This window comes from Trichomonas vaginalis, chromosome VI (genome assembly GCF_026262505.1).
Source record: "Trichomonas vaginalis G3 chromosome VI, whole genome shotgun sequence".
Classification (NCBI taxonomy): domain Eukaryota; phylum Parabasalia; order Trichomonadida; family Trichomonadidae; genus Trichomonas; species Trichomonas vaginalis.
Genome location: NC_067208.1, coordinates 15,047,615 through 15,066,668, shown reverse-complemented (window position 1 = coordinate 15,066,668; position 19,054 = coordinate 15,047,615). Strand labels below are relative to the sequence as shown.

Sequence of the window (19,054 nt, the reverse complement as noted above, 5' to 3'; positions counted from 1 at the left end):
AATGGTATGCCATTTCATATTTCTCATCTAACAAACAAGTTGTCTGACTGCTTGAGGGTTAGGTTGGTACCATTCGAACTTGACACTTGCAATTCCTTCAATTGCATCCAAAATGTCTGAGTCGGAGTCAACCATTTGTTCTCTCTTTGTAGTCTTGAAAGCGTCAAGAAGTTTTGCAGCTGTTGTGACATTGCCATATGCATAGTAAATGTGACCATCCAAATCTGTTATGGTTAATCTGAGATTGCGTCCTTTCTTATTTCCGTCTTGTATGGCAGCAAGTACACCCATGAAGCCTTCTTTGTTCTTTCCTTCGTCAAAGTTTACTGTAAAGGTTCGACCAGAAGTAATTTGACTTCTAACTTCACGGTACTTCTCATATGCATATCTTGTTCTTTCCATGGGAGCATGTGCGTCTTCACCTTTTCCTTTTTTCCTTCTCAAAGGATGCAATTGTTCGTCATGTTTCCAGTAGAATCTGGCAAAGCCGTCGTGTCCTTCAACTTGAGGTTCACTAACATCGAAAGGCATGTCCATAAGACGTTCTTCTTCTAACCTCTCTAGTCTGTTTGGATAATTTGCACGTGCTGTTTCCAAATCCATTTCGTAGCGAAGACCAGACAATTTGTCATAGACTTTTATGGGTCTTCCCTTCCTATATTTAAACTTCTTCGAAACTCTCCAACCATAACTTTGCAACTCTGCTTTTATTCTAGCAGATTTTCTATCCATTCTATATGGGGGCATTTTTATAAAAATAAAAAAATATTTTTTTTCTCTTTACTTTACATAACCGCCTGCTGCCATAAGTCTTTGACGCCAACCCATACCAGCTAATGAAGGTTGACTTGGTTTAGTTTGGAAACTAAACTTTGGTTTTGGTTTATCTTCAGTTTTTGGTTTCTCTTCTTCTATCAGTTTTTCGTCACTTTTCGGTTCCTTTGACTTTACCTCACTTGCAGGAATAGTTGTGTCGTCAACATCTTCATAAATATCATATGCCATTTGTTTTTGTTTTCCTTTCAACTTTTTGTGTTTGTTGTAAAGTTTAGAATATTTCGACTCTAAGTCAATGAGATGTTCTATAATGAACTGTTGGTCAGTGAAGTAAACTTTTCCATCTGTTGTCTCGAAAGCTCCTTCAGACTTCAATATTTTATTTGTGAGAGTCTGTTTCTTTTTTGAGATACTTGCCGTTCCATTTTTATGAAAAGTGACTTTATAGTTAGGGTTTGTATTTCCAGACCTGGCACTTTCTATTATTGAATTTTTCTCTTCATCTGTAAGTTCTTTGACAGGTTTTGACAATGGTTCTGAACTTTTTGTTTGTGGTGTCAAATCTACCGTTTCAACTTCTTCGGTCATTTCATCTCAGTAAAAAATTTTAGTTTGGTTTGTTTTCAACTGGTTGTTGTTGTTTTTTAAGTCGGTCTAAAACTTCCTGAGGTATAGGAAGAACTTGACAAACACGTTGTGTAACTGCTGGAAGCCGACAAATCCATCTTGAACCCATTTGTCTCAATGCTGTATTGTTCATTTCATCTCAGTAAAAAACTTTACATTCCCCACGTTTGAGGCGGTTGAGGTTGGTTATTGTTTACCCATTGTTGTGCATGGTTATATCCTCTGTTAAAGAATCTTTCACCTTGGTCCATATAGTGTCCTGCTTGGTTATAGTAGTCATTTGCTTTGTTATAATAGTTTCCTGCTTGTCTTCCTACATTGTCCATCCATCCTTGAACTTTTCCTCTTGTTTCAGGATTTGGAATAAGATTTGTTGCATCTCGTGCTACCTCCCAACCTTTCTGTACAGTTTGTATAATAGGTTGTGCTTTCTCTTTCAGTATACCTAATGTACTCAAAATCTTCCTTCCAATTCCAAATGCACCTCTGGCTATTGTTCCCACTGCGGGTAAAAATCTGGATGCAACTCCTGCTAACGCGCCAAATAAACCCATTTCTTATGGGTTAAAAAATGACGAATCCAAACAAGGACCCCTATGTTTCTAAGGCAACAAAAAAAGCACTCATGGTAAAAATCTTTAGTTCAACACCAAATGCTTGGTTTATGGATATCTTGGAAAACATTCCGAGAGTTAGAACAGATGGACCACCATACTGGCTAATATTTGTCGGTCAAAACACAAGATACTGTGAAGCCATACCATTATGGTCCAAAAATATTTTAGATGTGAAAACTGCTTTGACAATATTCGTTGACAAATACCATCCAGCAAAACTGACATCTGACTGTGAAAGTTCTTTCAAATCAGACGATATTAAAAACTATCTGCGTTCAAAAAATGTAAACCAATATTTCATTGTCGACCAAAACCATTCTGCTCTTGGTGTCATTGACGGTTGTATAAAAATGTTAAGAGACTTAAACCAACCACAAGGTGGTGAAGCAAATGAAATGTCATATGACGACAAGTATAGACACTTCTCCATGGCAAAGATGAGACAAGTTTTAAATATTTACAATAACCGTAAACAAAAAGGTTTGGGAAACCACTCCCCCGAAGAAATGAAAAACAACCCTGACTTAGAGAAAGACTATATATTTAATAATTTAGTCAAAAGAGACAAACAAGAAAGAATGCCGGGCTTCAAACTTCAGAAAGGTGACAAAGTAAAAATAGAAATACCCAAACGCGACCCATATGAAAATACTATTGACTATGACAACAATGGGAACCCGACAGGTACTCACATTCGTGTTCGTAAAAATAGAAGAAAGTATACAAGAGAATATTATGAAGTTTTAGGCAAACATGGCAAAATGTACACACTGCAAGCAGAAGATAAAACTACTATTGCCAGACCTCGTTTCAAACTTGTCAAAGTTCAAGGTGGTATACTTTCAAAGACAGTTCCTAACAAATATAAGACAACTCCTGACGAATATGCTAAAGAAGTTGAAAATGACGACTAAGCATTTCTATACCATGCGTAAACTGTCATGTAAGGTGGCATGTAGTCTTTACTTTGTCCCGTTGTTTGCGTATACCCTGAAACGCGATGTGTATGGTTTCCATCTCCCTGAGTGTTACCCCAGAAACAATTTATAGCAAACTGAACGTCGTCTTTAACATCATATCCTTTACCTTTTTTCATTGCTGACCAATCCCAAAAATTATGCTTATGCCAACCTGCTTGAGATGTACTTAAATCTATGTAGTGACTGTGTGCAGGTAAGTTTTCACCTGAAATCGTTTTACTTCCACCTGTTTCCTTTGAAGAGTTTGCACAATACAAAAACCTGTCGACTATTTGAGTCCAAGTTCCAAAACCCAGAACTGTTTCTGGTCTGGTAGAGTTCATTGACGTATAAATAGAGCCAACCGGGTAAATAAGATTCGGCAAAATTTGTTTAAGCACATTGAGTTCCTGTCTTAGATGTATAATACTATTGTCATTAGATATCAAAGTATCTACAAGACTTGTTGCCGGTGGTATTGTTGGAGCTTTACTTGGCAAGGTTGTGTTTAGTGTAATATCATCTGCTGTAAAAGTTGTAAAACTTGTATGTGTATGGTTCTTGTCTGCTTTCTTCTCATATAAATCTTGAGCAGTGAATTTAACGTTATTTTCATCCTTCATGACATAAACATCTTTACATCTAATGTTTCTCATCGTCGTTATGTCGTCATCCGATGTTAAACCTTGTGGAAAGTTAGGAGGTTTCCAATATAATACATCCCCACCAGTTTCTTCAACCGTTCCTTCAATACTTTCTATAGCAACAGTTGTAAAACTTGTATGTGTATGGTTCTTATCTGCTTTCTTTTCAAGGCTAACGTTTAAGTCTGTTATTTCAGAAGATGTATGTGTATGTCCAACGTCACTTTTCCTGTTTAAGGTTTCTTGTAAGTTTGTAATATTTGCAATGGTATGTGTATGAGTCTTATTTGCTTTTGTCTCTAAGGTTTCTTGTAAGTTTGTAATATTTGCAATGGTATGTGTATGTCCAACGGCACTTTTCCTGTTTAAGGTTTCTTGTAAGTTTGTAATATTTGCAATGGTATGTGTATGAGTCTTTTTAGAATATTCGTTTTCAGCTCTTGTCACTTCACTTGACATTTTATTGTCAACATATTTTTTGTCTGCTAGTTCAGGATGAGTATGTTCTTTTGTTGCATAAGCTTTGTTAGCTCTTTCTTCTTCTTTTGCTATTGCATCGTCTACATATTCTTTGTCAGCTTTGTTGCCAACATCTGCTTTCAAAAGAAGTTCATTTATAGGTTTCTCGTTTAAAGTTCCTTTTGTTGGATTTATACAAACAGTATGGTTCTTATTGTCTTGAAACAGAAACTCATCTGTCATTGGGTTTAATGTCAGTTTTAAGTTTCCTTCTTTCAATGACTCAGATATCTTAGAATAGTTTGAAAAGTTTGTTGTGTTCTTATTTAGAGCTTGTATAATGAGTTGTCGGTTGTGTTGTATTTCTCTCATAGACGCTGTTTCATTTGACATTTTTATTCTAGATAAAATATGCTTTCAATAGAAAAAGAAAATTCAAGAGTTGCTACAACTAAACCATTAGATGAACTTTTTACGAATGTCGGTCAAAAGGTTGACATAGACAATCTAAAGCATGAAGGCTATCGTTTTGACTACCCGTTAAGATGGTTAAGAGACCCATCTGTCACAAAAGCTATTGGCTTTCGTAGAATGAAGTTCATTTCAGAAGCCATACATGGTTTCCCATTTACAGTCGGTTTTGAAGTTCGATACTATAACAAAGAAAAACGTACGTATGAGAAATTTGAACAGGGAAAACTTTTACAAGTGAATTTGCTTGTAAACTTAGAAACAACTCTTCAAGCTTTTCAAGAAAAAATAAACGACATCTATATCGAATATGCAAACCAGTATAACATTGACGAGGGAGAGTACCATCTCGATATTATATATGACAGGAAAAATGCAACTGTTAAAATCAATAGAATAGAAGACCTTGGAGAAAACGTTTATATTTCTACAAAATATAACAACTTGGCATGGTATAGATTTATGAGGATGTTAAATCAGCCTGCAGCATATCCAGTACACCCGGACTTTTATGAAGTCGAAAACCCTAATGGAACATATGAAAATGTTTTCGACTCAGATGCTATTATAGTTCATGCTTCATTTTCTGGTGCACAAAACTCTTTTTTATGCTTGGCAAATGACTTTTACGAAAAACCTACAAAGCTATATGAACCGCCGAGTGGAAGTATTTCAGACTTTCAAGTATGGTTTACTACAGATGGAAGAAAAAGAATAATTCCATTATACCATGCGTTTTACTTAGAACTTAGTTTCATATACAACTACTATCGAACGGTAAAAATATAATTTTTTAATACGGTTGAGGTGTTGGATTTGGTTGCCAACTAGACTGTGGTGCAGGTTCAGGCTGTTGTATAACAGGAGCTTGTTCTTCTGGTTCAGGGTCTTTAGGTATAATACCAACGAACTGACCTACTCTTTTACCAATATTTTTGACTCCGTTCCAAATTCCTCTTCCTACAGATTTTATTCCATTCCATATACCTCTTCCAACGTTTCGAAAGAAGTTTCCTATCTTACTGAAGAAACCCATTTTACTATATGTAAAAATCTAATGTCCGCCTAGTCTCTTACGTTTCCTGTTGAGTTCCATAGCATTCTTTAACTGGAGCTCATACATTCTGTTTCTCCTCTGGTAGAAAACATATTCTGGGTCAACTCCTGTGTTCGCGTCATCTGCATAAAGTTGTTTATATCCCACTTCAGGGTTTGTATAAAACTCTTTCCATCTCATATTTGCATACCATGGTGGTAAACCTAACGCAGCGTCATTTGACATGGCAGTTTGCATTTGTACATCTGTTGGCACTTGACCATAGTTTGCCATTGCAGTTTGTATTCTAACTTCATTTGGAATATTCTCTGGGTTTGGTTGTCCAGGTTGCTGTGCATTCGCTAAGTTCTGTGCGTCCATTTAATATTAGATAAAAATATCTCTTACGAGTACATATGCTGAACATTTGCAGGCATTGGTTCATCTTCATATTCTCTGTACTTTTCTGCCACGTCAAATAAATAAATGACACAATGGAAAAAACCTAAAACAAGTAGTCCTATTTCAAACCACATTTACTTACTAATAAAATTTCTTTATTGTGACACTTTCTCCGGTTTATAGGACCTCTCTCATATTCTATCTTGTCATATCTAAACTCATAGTCATGTATGTCCTCTAACCATCTCATAACGGTTTCCAAACCACTTTTATCGGATGTAAAGTAAAAGCATGGATGGTTATGTAAAACGTCTAAAGTTTCTAAAGAGTCTCTCAAAGTCCAGTCTACTTGGTATTGAAAATCGCATGTGTTATAGAACGGCGGGTCCACTATAAAGAAAACATTTTCCTTGTCTTTATATTTTTCATACAACTCTGTCCAACGACATCTCACAAACTCTATACCCTCAATATATTTTTCTATGTCCTCTTTGAAAACATTTGTATAGTTAAGATATAAAACGTTTGACATAAGTGTTTCAATGTCATGAACTCTTATAGAACCACTATATAATAGTCTAGCAGATATACTATCCCAGTCTATATATTCTGCTTTTTTCAAAACCTCTCTCACAATATTTTTCTTATCTAATGGTATACGTTCCATCTTACCTATAGGTATCTTTTCTTTTAACTCTTTCAATATATTGTTTGTGTCAGTTAGTATACAAGTCTCGTGTACTGAGGCACTGCGTTCCTCAGTACGCAATACTTGTGAATTTGACACTTTACAAAACCGTTAACATATATTTTACAACACAAACGACAACACAAACGCAAAAACTAACTTAATCTTAAATATTTACAAAACCGCCAACCACTTCACTTCACTAACGAACTCACTAATGTAAAAATAAACGTTCTCACTATCGTTCTCACTAACGACTTTCACTAATTTCTCATAAATTTTCCTCAATATCTTCATCATCAGTGTTAACCCTTGTAGTCATACTTGAAGCCATAAACTTTCTCTAACTTCTTAACGTACAATTTACATAACTTACCTTCGTCATCGTATGGTTTAATGATATAACTATTTCTATCTTTATACACAGTCAATGAAAAGTCAACTGGTCTCGGATGTATTTGAAAGAAAATGTTATGCTCAGGAAGGAAGAATAAATGTTTAAATGTATGTTTGTTATATGTTTTGATTTGTATGAGTTGCTTTTGTTCTGTCATTACATCCAAATAAAAATTTTCAGTAAAATAAAAAATAAACTTAAAATTAATGATATCACCACCCTCACACGTATGAAAACATAGCGCAAAAATAAATTTAGGTGAAGTGGTGAAATCTCACCTCTTTTTTCACCTCTTTTTTCACCTCATGAATTCATTGCTTTATAACTCTCTTCCTTTCTCCAACTCTTCTAACTTCTTCCTAAGTTCAGCAATGTTGTCCTCATGAAGTTTAATCTTCCTTAATATACCTTCTCTATCTAATGGTTGCTTTATCTTTCTAAACTGAACTCTACCATCCTTCATAGTATGAACGTAAAAACCTTCTGGAACCGCTCCTGATTTAATGTATTCTACCAAAAATTTTGTTTCATTGCTTCAGTGACTTTAGTCGTCATTTTACTCTAAATAAAATGTTCAAATAAAATAAAACTAACATTATTTTTCAGTAAGGAAACGCAGGAGTTTTACGATTTATTTGAGGAGTAGGTTCTGGTTTAAATGTTGGAGTCGGTTTTGGAGTTGACTTTTGAACAGGAGTTTGTACTTCCATAGGTTCAGGAGTCATTGAAGGTTTGTTTGTGAAGGCGTTGGTTTTGACGTTGGTTTGGCGATGGTGTCGGAGTTTGTTTCAAATTCAGCTACTTCAGTATTATTTATAACATTTGCTTTATTTCTTTTCAACATCATTACTGCTCCTGCTGTAGCTAGCAAACCTAGTGGGAGACCATATTTATATAAGGACTTGACCAAATGCTATTTTTGACAGGAGCTGGTGGAACACCTAACCTTGGTGAGACTGCTCTTTGCCATTGTGCAGCTCGTAAGAAATATTCAATAGGTGCTCCATAATCGTTTGGTAAAGTTTGTTTCATAGATGGTGAAGGTTCACGAGAGCTTGATGAAGAACTCATTTATAAGCTTTAAAAATAAACGTTCATCCTTTATTCCTCACTGTCGTCCGTGGCTAAGTTATAGTCGTCAAGTCTTATTATTGGTATGCCTGACTGTCTTACTTGTATTGCAAAGCAACAATCCCTCATAAATCCAATAAGTGGCTTTGGTACGTTTTCAGTTGCTAGTTCAATAGGTCCTTTAACAGACAATTTGTATGTTATTGGAGCAGTAGATGTTTGACCTTGCTGGAAGCAAAAGTCCACTTCTGTTGGAAAACCACATAAGAAATGTGTGTTGTCATAGCTATCCCATTTATGTTCCACACTACCATCATCCACCAATGACCTCATAACATCTTCATTAAATCCTATCATATCATTGTTTGTATTGCAAGCGTTCGCAACCATTTCATAAAATACAGGTCCATATGATTTTTCAGGTTCTGCAGGCATATTTCCATAAGCTCCCATGGAAAGCTGAAGATATTTAAACTTAGGGTTCTCAAAATTAACATAATAGTTGTCTTTCTTTCTAAATAGTGCCCAAATACTTTTAACATTAATAGGCGTATAAGCTGCTGTAAATGTTGCACTTGAACTATCTGTATTCTTTGAGAATGAACCGTCCATAGGAATCCAATCCATAACTTTAACAGGAAAACATAAAGCCTCGTTTGTATAATGTTCTACAAGTTCTGTATAAATGTTAGGGTCTAAAGAGAATGACTTTGGATGAATGAAACATTCATTAAAATCCATCTTTGTTCGAAATAGTTGCTGGTTTACAGTTGTAATAGTAACTGTTCCACTAGCTTCTACTGCCTTCGTTATCATAGTGAATGGTTCATTCCATGGAACAAATTTATTTGTCGGTGGATTTGAATCTGAAGCAAATGCAACTTTAAGAGTTGGATTGAAAGCAATGATATCATTTACAGATATAGATGTGCATTGTAAGGCGTCGCTACTGAACTTTACTTTAAGCTGAATGTTTCCTGCAAAAGCTGGAATAAATCGAATAGCTTCTAATGGAAGGAATCTTCTAACAGGAATTCTTAAACGAAGCTTAAAATCAAATGATTTTCCTGCTGTAATTGGACCACTAACAATTTGTCCTGTTCTGCATGTTCCCGAATGACTCCATACATCTTCATGTCGAGTCTTTGAGAAAACATCTACTTTCTTTATTTGTTCGGTAGTTTGTGAGTTTGAAGTTATATATGCTTCTTCTCTTGCGTTGTCTTGAGAATATACGATACGACCATTTGCAAGGATTTGATATCCAGCAACTGCATAGAAAGCGTCATCGAAACCAATCCAAAATCCTGGTGGGTTTGTTTTATTGGAACCTGAACCAATTTCTTTATCTACAATAAATTGACCTTCCATTTTATACGTAATGAATGTATTGTAAAGGTCCAACATATTTTCACCAGGAGGTGAGAGATTGAATGTTACCCATGTGTTATCTTTAGCAGTTCCAGGTTGTGATGGAATCTTTGCGTCAGAATATTTTCTATTAGTGTCACCAATTTGAACTGCATTGTCTATGATATCGAAATATGAGCGAATCTGATGAATATGCTCTGCTGGAGTAAATTCGTTTAACTGTTCGTTCTGCATGTATTTACTTCAGATAAAAATATCTATTTACTTCATTATTCTCACTCTTCTTCTTGGCATTCGTGGTGGAAGTTGTTTCTTGACATTTTCAATGAACTGTACATTCTCTTTTGTCTCGACTTCTTTCACTGGCGGGTCAGGGTTCTTTGACTCGGTTTGCTTTTCAATGAAATTCACGAACTTTGCAATAAGCTCTTGGTTCGTTATTGAAAGTACATCTGGCTTCTTTTCTTCTTGTTCTATTGACTTTTCAGTTTGAACAGAAGGTTTTATATGGGCTTCGTGGACTTCACCCTTGCCATGCACCTTAATGTTGTCGCTCTCTGCATTCGCTAATGGAACCTTTCTTTTTCTTACGTATATTTTACCATCTTTACTCTGACTTACGTAATAGAAAGGATGTTGTATTCCTCTTGGCGTCATTTAATATAATAGACTCTCGTTCTGATTTTGACAAGCTCATTTTACATCGGTTAAAGTTTTAAGTTAGTTTTTATCTACAGTCAAATGACTCAGACAAGTCATATGGACAAGACCCAAGGGTCATAGATGTTGAAGCATTGAAGAAAGAAATTCGCGAGCAAATTTTATCCGAACTGAAGGAACAAAAACAAGAACAAAAGCCAGAGAGACCAAAGAGAAAACTTAGTGAAAAACAACTAGCTGCATTAGCTGCTGGAAGACAGAAGAACCCACGTTTGCTGGCGAAAAAAGCAAAGGAAGAACAAAAAGCAAAGGAAGCTGAAGCAAAGAAAGAGTAAATGGTTTATTTTTATCCAAACTAAATGTATAGACAAATACCTTTATCTGTTGCGTTCAGTAGTGAAAACCCTGACGTCAAAATAAAGGGAACAGAGTAACGTTTAAGTTTCCAACAGACTGGATTGTGAACATAAATGAAGAGAAGTACATTGGCATAACATCTATGTATATAACACGTGCTTTCAGAAAGGTTGACTTTATACTTCAAGTCGAGATAGAAAATGACGAACAGTCTTTAAGCGCCCAAAACATTCACATATACAAATACTTTAAAGACGATACAACATTGTTGCAATGTATGATTTCATTTAATGAGATGTTCGAGAAAAAGTTCAACATTGAAGTACAAACTTTTACAGCCTTTACGTGAGTTTCTTGCACAACTGAAGGAAGAAGGTAGTCAGCCACAACTTATAGACTTTCATTATGAATTTAATGAAAATGAAGATGGAACACATGACTGTCAATTCATTGTATTCTCACCATTCAATGAAGTCGCTAAAAAGAAAGAAAATCCATTACGTATAAGATTTCAAATCTCCGAACCAAGTGATGATTTTAAGAATGTTTTCAATTATGATGCAATGCTTCCGAGGAAAAAATGAATTTTTCAAAGATTGTAACACCTGGCATTTGGGATAGAAAGCAAGCAATACTTTACTCTAATATAGCCAAAGGCGTTGAAAATGAGTTCATTGGTCATACAAGAACTTCACCACTTCCTAACCCTAAATACTATAAATTAACTGGCTTCAATCGTGAGTTTTGGATAGACATGTTCTCACTCATGACCATAAATGTCCAGTGTTCTTGCCTCCAGATGGGAAGGACTGTCTCTACATTGAAGCACAACTCTTAAACTCTACCATCGCAGTATTGTAAAATCTACGCTAGCTTTATTTTTATCACGAATGACCTCATTGCTGACAAAAATAAGCCGCTAGCGGCAAGGGCGAAGCCCATGACCTCATTCATGACCTCATTGCTGACAAAAATAAGCCGCTAGCGGCAAGGGCGAAGCCCATGACCTCAGAACTTCAACTTACGAATAAAGCTTGTTTTAGTCGTTATTGAAAAGTTGAACTTTTCAGCAAAGCAAGGTTGACATGACTTACATAAGTCGAATGCAATCTCTTGACCATCATAAAGTGCTTTGTAAAGTTTCATTAAACTGAACTCAGAGTCTTTGTCATATGTTCCAACAGGTATGTGAATGTTCTTATCTTCATTGTAATAGCATTGTATAGCTTCAGGAAACATTTCATTAGCGGTTAAAGCAATAACATCTTGCTTCACGCCTTTCATTCTGCAGTGAAATGCAACTTCATTTAAATCGTTAGTGAGTAAGTCTATGTAGGTCTTCTTTCCACAGAAAATACTTTTATAAGCTAAACTTTGTTTTCCAGGTGTTATTTCTGCAAAGTCGCTATGAAATTGACCAAGGTTCTTTCCTATAAGTTCGCGACCATATCTCTTCTTAAACTCTGCTGCAAGCTTTGGTATGTCTTCATTATATAAGTGCATACTGTCGGTATCCTGGTAAAAGATTTGAAGACCCATATCTTCAGCAGTACAGAATACTTCATTCATAATACGTTTTGACATAGACAGAATATTAACACCAAGTGGACAGAAGTTAAAGTGTCTGCAAATGCTTTTCGTTAGCTTGAAAATAGTTTTATCTGAACCATCCAAACCTTCGAACTTCACTATATGGTTGTAATTTCTTATAGCATATCTTATAGCATCTTTGTCATTTACTATGGTTATTTTTGACTCAATAGGAGATAGAATAGTTTTGCCATAAATGCTGTTCAGAATGAGTTTTATAATTTCTTGTAAGGGGTTTCCTTCTTTCTTATACTTTAACCTTAACTCAAACAACTTCTTTACTTCATCTCTTATTCTCATATCTCTGTTTCCATCGTAATAGTATCCTTGCAACACTTCACATTTGACACATTGATATTTTATGAGGTCTTGTAATGTTATATGGTCAACATACATGAGACAGCAAGTGTTTGAACTTCTTGGAACGTTAAGTTCTGGATTTAGTTCAGGGTCGCAAACTATTAAATGAAAGTGTCTGGGTATACCAATCTCTGTTATCTTAATGAGAACAAAGAAGCCAGACATAAACTTTTCACCAATGGGTTCCTTTTGGTCATCATCGAATAAATGTCTCATGAGATACTCTGTGCTTAACATTTCTTCCTTCAATACTTTTGGAATACCTTCTAAAGTATAAAGTCTTGCTATAGCTGAAGGATATAATGAAACAGTGTCGAAGTCAGCAATGAGTTTCTTTTTGCTCTTTTGTTTCATGTTATCTGACAACATACATCTTCCACCTTGAATGCATCTCGAAATAAATTCTCTTGGTTTATTTGAGAGGTCATAAAGATTTCCATTCGGGAAGTATACTCTGTTCTCAAACAATTTGTTAGCAATAGAACAAATACTAACGTAGTCATAAACGTTTAAATCAAACTCTTTCAATAAGTCATTGCGGAACTTTACAAAACCTTCTCTTAAAATTCTTACATCTTGTTTGCAGTAAAACGTGCTATATTTTTCTAAGTCGAAGTGGTTTTCATCTATTCTGCAACCTTTGATGGAATCTATGTTTTTCATGAATGTATCTGCATCATGGATAAACTTACATGCTTCAGAAATGACACCAGTTCTGTTGTCATTTGCTAACAAAACACTGCTGTAGTAGTTATATGGAAATACTTCTTTCGGTCCTGTTTGTAAGTTAAACATAGCAGGAAATAGTTTAAGCTTCTTATTTATAACACTGTAAGAGTCTTTTATAATAATTGCCCGTCCTTTATATAAACCAGTTATTTGCATTGTTCGTGAACCTTTAATGATGGGAGTTCCTTTCACTTCTGTCATGTGTCTTAAGATGAAGTTTATGTCATAACTGAGGTTGGAAATATATTAAACTCTTGTCAGGAAGTCTTTCCAAAAATTCTGTTGCACAGTTTTGACCCCAAATGCTTTCACTCACTGAACCATCTTCACTGTCATAACAGATGTTAAAAGCTTTATGAAAGCCGTCTGTGCTACACTCAAAGTCAGCAAAGAAAACGTGCTCAGGAATGAATTTACATTTAGCTTTATTTACTTCTTTTGACTCTGCTTTCTTCTTCAGTTGTACACAATACTTTGGAGCATATGTCAAATCTTTAAATGGTGCAAGGTTCTGTTTATATAAGTCAGTAGTATATGTGAAAAGTTCTCCATAAGAAATAGGTTCGAAATATTTGCACTCCCACAATGTTTTCATAACATCCCATAGCGGTGTTGTTCTATCATAACGAACTACATATTTATCTTCTCTCTTTGTATAAATCTTCATCTGTTTCTCAATGTTCATTCCACCACACTCCTTCAAGATTTCTATATAGTTTCGAATGAAGTATGTTGTCATTGGTAATCTTTCATTTAGCATGTAGTGGTCTTCAACAAGAAGTAAGTCAATAGTTCTAACAGTTTCGCATTCTTTTGGTATATATCTCTTTATTTCATTATGTCTTGAGTCATTGAAATAACCAATGGTAACATTAAATGCTATACCTGTTGAATCGGAAATTTCTTGTACTTTACTTTGAGGAAAGTCTCTAACACGAATGACTTCTCTCATGTGGTCAATAGTTTCTTCATTTACTCCAGCCTGAATGCAAGCATAAACGAAACAATTGTCCTCTGTCATAAGTGTTGCAGTTCTTTTGTTCAGTTCATTGAAGATTTGGTAGCGTTCAAGATTTATAGGTAATGTGCAAAGATACTTCCAGAACTGACCGCTTCTCTTCTTATAAAACTTCTTTTCACCATTATCTTTCCAAAAGCTTTCTATAAGTGCTGGGTTTCCTGTTTGCTTAAGAGCTTCCAAAATGGCTTTCTGGTCATTTGTCAGTGTGCTTTCATCTCTATATGGTCTCTTTTTTGGTTTGCCTTTCTTTACATCTGACATCGTTAAGCCTTCATATTCTGTTAAATCATACATCTTTATTTCGGTAAGATTCTTTATGTTTGTCAAGAAGAAGTCATAGTGCATTTCAACAATACCTGCAGCATTTGCTTCTATCTCTGATATAAAGTTCTCCTTCAAGAGCTGATGTAGTAATGTTCCAATATTATTGAGGTTTAACGTAGAACATTCATACTTTCCACCAAGTTTATAACATACCATCCATCTCTGTTGCGAGTTTATTTTAATTTTCTCTAAGAGTCTCATGAAAACCTTACCGAAATGTTTGTGTAAGTAGTCTCTGTTTGGTTCATCTAAAGCTTCGATGTTAAAGTCAATGAGTCTATTGCCTGACTTCACATTTCTCTTCCTATTCTCTTCATCTTTCTTTAACCATCTCTCACCTTCTTTTGGTTTGTCGTCAATGGAACGAATGACATCGTTAGCTTTGCGAACTTGTTCTATAGCACTTTTAAACATCTCTCTTCTCTGTTGTTTCAGTGTGTCATCTCTCTTTCGTGTTTCACCAACGTTTGCATGGGCTACGCCCGCGCCGTCATGCGGCTTTGTTATGTCAAACATTTCTCTTCTTACTTCATGTGGTATTGAACGTCTATGATATAAGTCAATAGCAATGTCATTTAAAGGAAATGCTATTGCATGGACTTCGTCCTCGCCGCGTTGCGGCTTTATGAACTCATGAATTCTATCATAACTTATTGCACCATTGTAGTCTTTAATGAAGTCAGCGAGTGCTTTTTTGTTTGTTGCGTAATGCTTTGCAACATCTATATTAGCTTCTGTAAGAAGTTGTTTTATTTCCGAGTGTTCTAACTTAGACAACTTCCGATACATCTTTAGTAGGAAATAAAAAAATATTTTTGAAAAAATTAGATTAGATTTTTTTTAAGTTATTTTTCAAAATAATTTAATATTTTTATTTTAATGAAACACATGCAAGATTGCAAGTTCTTTTCATACAATGCTCTCGCTACTGCCATCAAGAATGAGTTCAATAATGCTTCAAACGTTAATGTTATCTTTAACAAGAAGTTTGTGAAAGAATCTAAGTTTGGTCAGTATGTCAGACCATTAGCTATTGTCATTGACCGCAAACGTTATACTTCACAAGAGTTAGCAGTAGTTTTGAAACAAAAGAGTTTCTCGTGAATGTCAAAGATACACACTATACTGTCATAAAGAACTCCAACATTGACTTCTTCAGTATTGCTATGAATCTTTCCGAACAGAAAGAATATAAGAAGGGTGAAACATCTGTGAAATATTATCCTTCATCTCTGAAGACAATAACGAACAAAGATGTTATACAAAAGTTCTTACCAAAGGTTGAAGAAGCTTCAATTGACATTGACGAAGGAAGTGAAATGGTTGAAGAAATTGACCCTGAAGCTATTTAACCAAAAATATATTTTTGGTGAAGAGGTGAGATATCACCTAGCCGCTTTGCGGCTCTGACCCTTTGGGTCTGTTTTTTCACCTCATTCTCTCTTCGTTAATGTTGTCGTGACTTCTTCGTTAATGTTGTCGTGACTTCATTCTTCCTCTTTGAAGTTATCGAAATATTCTGTTATTTTTTCCTTCAGTAATGTTAAGTCTTCTTTGAAGGTAAGTATTGTGCAACCTTTGATGTCATAGTGTGTTTGAGGAAGAGTATTTTTGACAATTTCTTTTATTTGCTCATTCGGTGTCATTGAAATCGGTAAGTTTTCACGATAGAACCAGTTTCTGTCAGATTTATATATTTTAGCAAGGTCGTAAAAGCTTTTGTTGTTTCTTCTGACTAAATGCAACATAACCATATCTCTATCTTCTTCTTTCTCCAACTCTTCAGTATAAATCATATACTTATAACTCTTTTCCTTTCCTTTTGGTACTGAACGTGGTATTCTTTTCTGTATGCTTTTGTCTTTGGATTCAATGACTTTCATCTTTTGCTTGAAGTTTCTTTTCCATCTCTCCACGTTCTGCTTTTATATAGTTCATCTAACATCATGAAAATATAACAAGCATAACGAGGTGAAGCCCACATTGCTACGCATTTACTAAAGTCTATGAACATAATAACCTTTCAAACCAGGTGCCAAATTCTTGCGATTTTCGTACGGAATCTCTTCCTCGGTTTTCCGAGGGAAGCAATCATATGAGGAAATTCTTCTAAAAGTTCTTTTGCCTGTTGTTTTCAAACCAAATGATATGCTTGCTTTGTAGAACGAAGAGCGTTCATTATACTTTGCATTTGATACATATCATCTTTGACTGAACGAATGAGTCTCAATTGTTTGTTATATTGTATGTATTCGTATTCTTCATTTATGGCTTCATGAACGATAGCAGTTGTTGTGTTCTCTAATGTTGACATTACTGTTCTTACATACAGGATAAAAAAAATAAATAAAATAAAAACTAACTTTATTTTTTCTGAGATAAACACTATTTCTTCACAACATTAAATTTTATCCTGTATGAAATGACTTTAAAAAGATTATTGACTGACTTCGAATACTATCTCATTGACGCACTGACAGACCCTCAAAACTGTGTTGAAAGTTCTTTAAGCTTTAAGATTGAAGGTACGACGCATTTTGTCTTCACTTACGTATTGAAAGAATATGACCGTTATCATAACGAAGTGAATCAAACACTAATAAAATTTGTAGATAAAAAATTGGTTAACAATGAATATTTTAAACGTGAAGACCCAAACACTGCTGGAGATGATGAAGAATACAGACAAGTTATTGAAAAAAATAACGCAAGATTAGATGCAATAGAAAAGAAGTTTAATGAATGTCTTACAAACACGTATGAATATCTTATGCAGTGGGAAGCCAGATGGAAATAAATTTACGTCAAATATGCAATTTATAAAATCTTATGTCGACAGGCTACGTAGCACAGTGGTCTAAGGTGGTGTTATGGAGGGGTCAAGGTCTGTGGTTCGAACCGCGACAGCGCCGTTTTCTTATTTTCTTTATTTGTCTTGTTTGTCGTGAATAAAAAGTGTTCATAAAAGTGCTCTATCTTCCACGGGAATAAATAAAAAATTTACTTTATTTCTTCTTTATTTCTTTGTTCCCGTGGAAGAAGGGTTTTGCTGTTTTTTCTCAGCCGAAATCAATGATTTTTTCATTTTTGGAAATCCTTAGCGAATGAGGAATCTTTTCTCTCGTGGAAGCTTTGACCTAAAATATATTAGGTGAAGAGGTGAGATGTCACCTGTTTTCTCACCTCTTTTTTCACCCTCGTGACTTTGTCATAACTTCTTCGTAAATGCTTTTCATAACTTCTTCGTAAATGCTTTGTCATAACTTCTTCGTAAATGAGTGTAAATGACCAAAAAATATATTATAGGTGAAGAGGTGAGATGTCACCTCTTTTTCACCTAATTTCTCCTCAGCGCTAAGCGCGAGACCCAAAGGTCTTGAATTTTCATGAATTTCCTTAAGATAGAAAATATACGTTAGTTTTATTTTTATTTATTTTTTTATTTTGTATGTAAAGATATGATTTCAACAATCGGCACAACAACAATTCAAGCCGCGAACGGCGGGACTCTGTCCACAACAACTTCACCAAACTCGTTAGTCATGAATCCAACATCTATGTTAGAGAGATGAAAAGCTTCATTCCTTCTTCATATACTTTCGAAACAGAAATCCAGAAGATAAAGCAAGAACTTTTAACAAGTAATTTAGACTGTAGTGCGAAAGATGAAACAAATGAACAATATCTTTATGAAATGCAGGACATTATTGACCATTTGCCTAAACTACCTGAAATTCAGCATCAAAAACTAACCATTCCTGAATTCGATGAAATAGAAGTGAAACCAACTGACTCAGTAGAAATAAAGAAGTTCATTCGAAAGGTAAACTATGAGTTTCTGGTTTTCATTGCAACCATAAGGTTATGGACAAAGATTGCGACATGGTATATAAAAACATTTCTGACATATATAAATCTGGGGAGTTTAAGACTTACGATAACTTTGTTTCATTAGTTGCAAAATGTGTTTGGGAAATAAGAGATAAAGATAGAAGAGGCAAAGTATGGAACGAACAAATAAGACCCGCTATGTTTGAGATGAAGAAAACCATTGACGCTTTAGTTGTTCTAAGCAAGGTAAGGTTTCAGAATATAACGCAAAAATGAACCCACAATGTTCAAAATGTAAAGCAGCAATGAGGAAATATAACTACTCCGTCAAAGAGATAGAAAGAATGCGAAACGACTATGCAGACTTAAAGAAAGAAGCAGAAAAGCCAGCAGAAAATAAAATGAACATGTTAGAATTTCTTAATAAAAATTATCCAACAGCAGAAGATTTCCTTCTATCTGACGTCAAGAAGAAGTATAAAGAAACTTTCGGCATTGTTAAAACATTCGATGTACTGACAGAAGAAATAGAAGCTACGAAATTGTTTAGAATTTCAAATATACATCGTACAATTCATGTAAAACGCTTGTGAAAAACTGGGGTGAGAAAAGAGGTGAAAAAACAGGTGATATCTCACCTAGCCGCTTTGCGGCTCTGACCCT

At 35.0% G+C, this 19,054-nt stretch overlaps 9 protein-coding genes and 2 pseudogenes across 11 annotated transcripts, besides 2 other annotated features; 3 read left to right on the top strand and 8 right to left on the bottom strand.

Annotated features, from left to right (window-relative positions):
* Positions 1 to 4,326: part of a mobile genetic element that runs on past the window's edge.
* On the bottom strand, positions 28 to 732 carry TVAGG3_0868150 (uncharacterized protein; the record flags this gene model as incomplete). The annotated part of the gene is made up of 1 exon (XM_051249938.1): positions 28 to 732. The coding sequence occupies one exon, from the start codon at positions 730 to 732 to the stop codon at positions 28 to 30; it is 705 nt and encodes a 234-aa protein (XP_051085413.1).
* On the bottom strand, positions 1,557 to 1,958 carry TVAGG3_0868140 (uncharacterized protein; the record flags this gene model as incomplete). Its single annotated transcript, XM_051249937.1, has 1 exon — positions 1,557 to 1,958. The coding sequence occupies one exon, from the start codon at positions 1,956 to 1,958 to the stop codon at positions 1,557 to 1,559; it is 402 nt and encodes a 133-aa protein (XP_051085412.1).
* TVAGG3_0868130 (uncharacterized protein) lies at positions 2,069 to 2,705 on the top strand (the record flags this gene model as incomplete). Its single annotated transcript, XM_051249936.1, has 1 exon — positions 2,069 to 2,705. A coding segment is annotated over one exon (637 nt), but the record flags the coding sequence as incomplete, so codon positions are not given.
* On the bottom strand, positions 2,932 to 4,326 carry TVAGG3_0868110 (phage tail repeat-like family; the record flags this gene model as incomplete). Its single annotated transcript, XM_001289128.1, has 1 exon — positions 2,932 to 4,326. The coding sequence occupies one exon, from the start codon at positions 4,324 to 4,326 to the stop codon at positions 2,932 to 2,934; it is 1,395 nt and encodes a 464-aa protein (XP_001289129.1).
* A 168-nt stretch (positions 4,327 to 4,494) lies between these two features.
* Positions 4,495 to 5,343, top strand: TVAGG3_0868090 (uncharacterized protein; the record flags this gene model as incomplete). The annotated part of the gene is made up of 1 exon (XM_051249935.1): positions 4,495 to 5,343. One exon carries the CDS (start codon positions 4,495 to 4,497, stop codon positions 5,341 to 5,343), a length of 849 nt encoding a protein of 282 aa, XP_051085410.1.
* Positions 5,344 to 5,347: 4 nt separating this feature from the next.
* On the bottom strand, positions 5,348 to 5,590 carry TVAGG3_0868080 (serine threonine-protein phosphatase family; the record flags this gene model as incomplete). Its single annotated transcript, XM_051249934.1, has 1 exon — positions 5,348 to 5,590. One exon carries the CDS (start codon positions 5,588 to 5,590, stop codon positions 5,348 to 5,350), a length of 243 nt encoding a protein of 80 aa, XP_051085409.1.
* An 18-nt stretch (positions 5,591 to 5,608) lies between these two features.
* On the bottom strand, positions 5,609 to 5,971 carry TVAGG3_0868070 (uncharacterized protein; the record flags this gene model as incomplete). The annotated part of the gene is made up of 1 exon (XM_051249933.1): positions 5,609 to 5,971. The coding sequence occupies one exon, from the start codon at positions 5,969 to 5,971 to the stop codon at positions 5,609 to 5,611; it is 363 nt and encodes a 120-aa protein (XP_051085408.1).
* A 739-nt stretch (positions 5,972 to 6,710) lies between these two features.
* Positions 6,711 to 19,054: part of a mobile genetic element that runs on past the window's edge.
* On the bottom strand, positions 8,179 to 9,753 carry TVAGG3_0868060 (uncharacterized protein; the record flags this gene model as incomplete). Its single annotated transcript, XM_051249932.1, has 1 exon — positions 8,179 to 9,753. The coding sequence occupies one exon, from the start codon at positions 9,751 to 9,753 to the stop codon at positions 8,179 to 8,181; it is 1,575 nt and encodes a 524-aa protein (XP_051085407.1).
* On the bottom strand, positions 12,398 to 13,371 carry TVAGG3_0868050 (organellar and viral DNA polymerase type B; the record flags this gene model as incomplete). The annotated part of the gene is made up of 1 exon (XM_051249931.1): positions 12,398 to 13,371. A coding segment is annotated over one exon (974 nt), but the record flags the coding sequence as incomplete, so codon positions are not given.
* On the bottom strand, positions 16,048 to 16,874 carry TVAGG3_0868040 (annotated as a pseudogene). Its single transcript has one exon. A coding segment is annotated over exon 1 (827 nt).
* Positions 18,425 to 18,984, top strand: TVAGG3_0868030 (annotated as a pseudogene). The gene has a single exon. A coding segment is annotated over exon 1 (560 nt).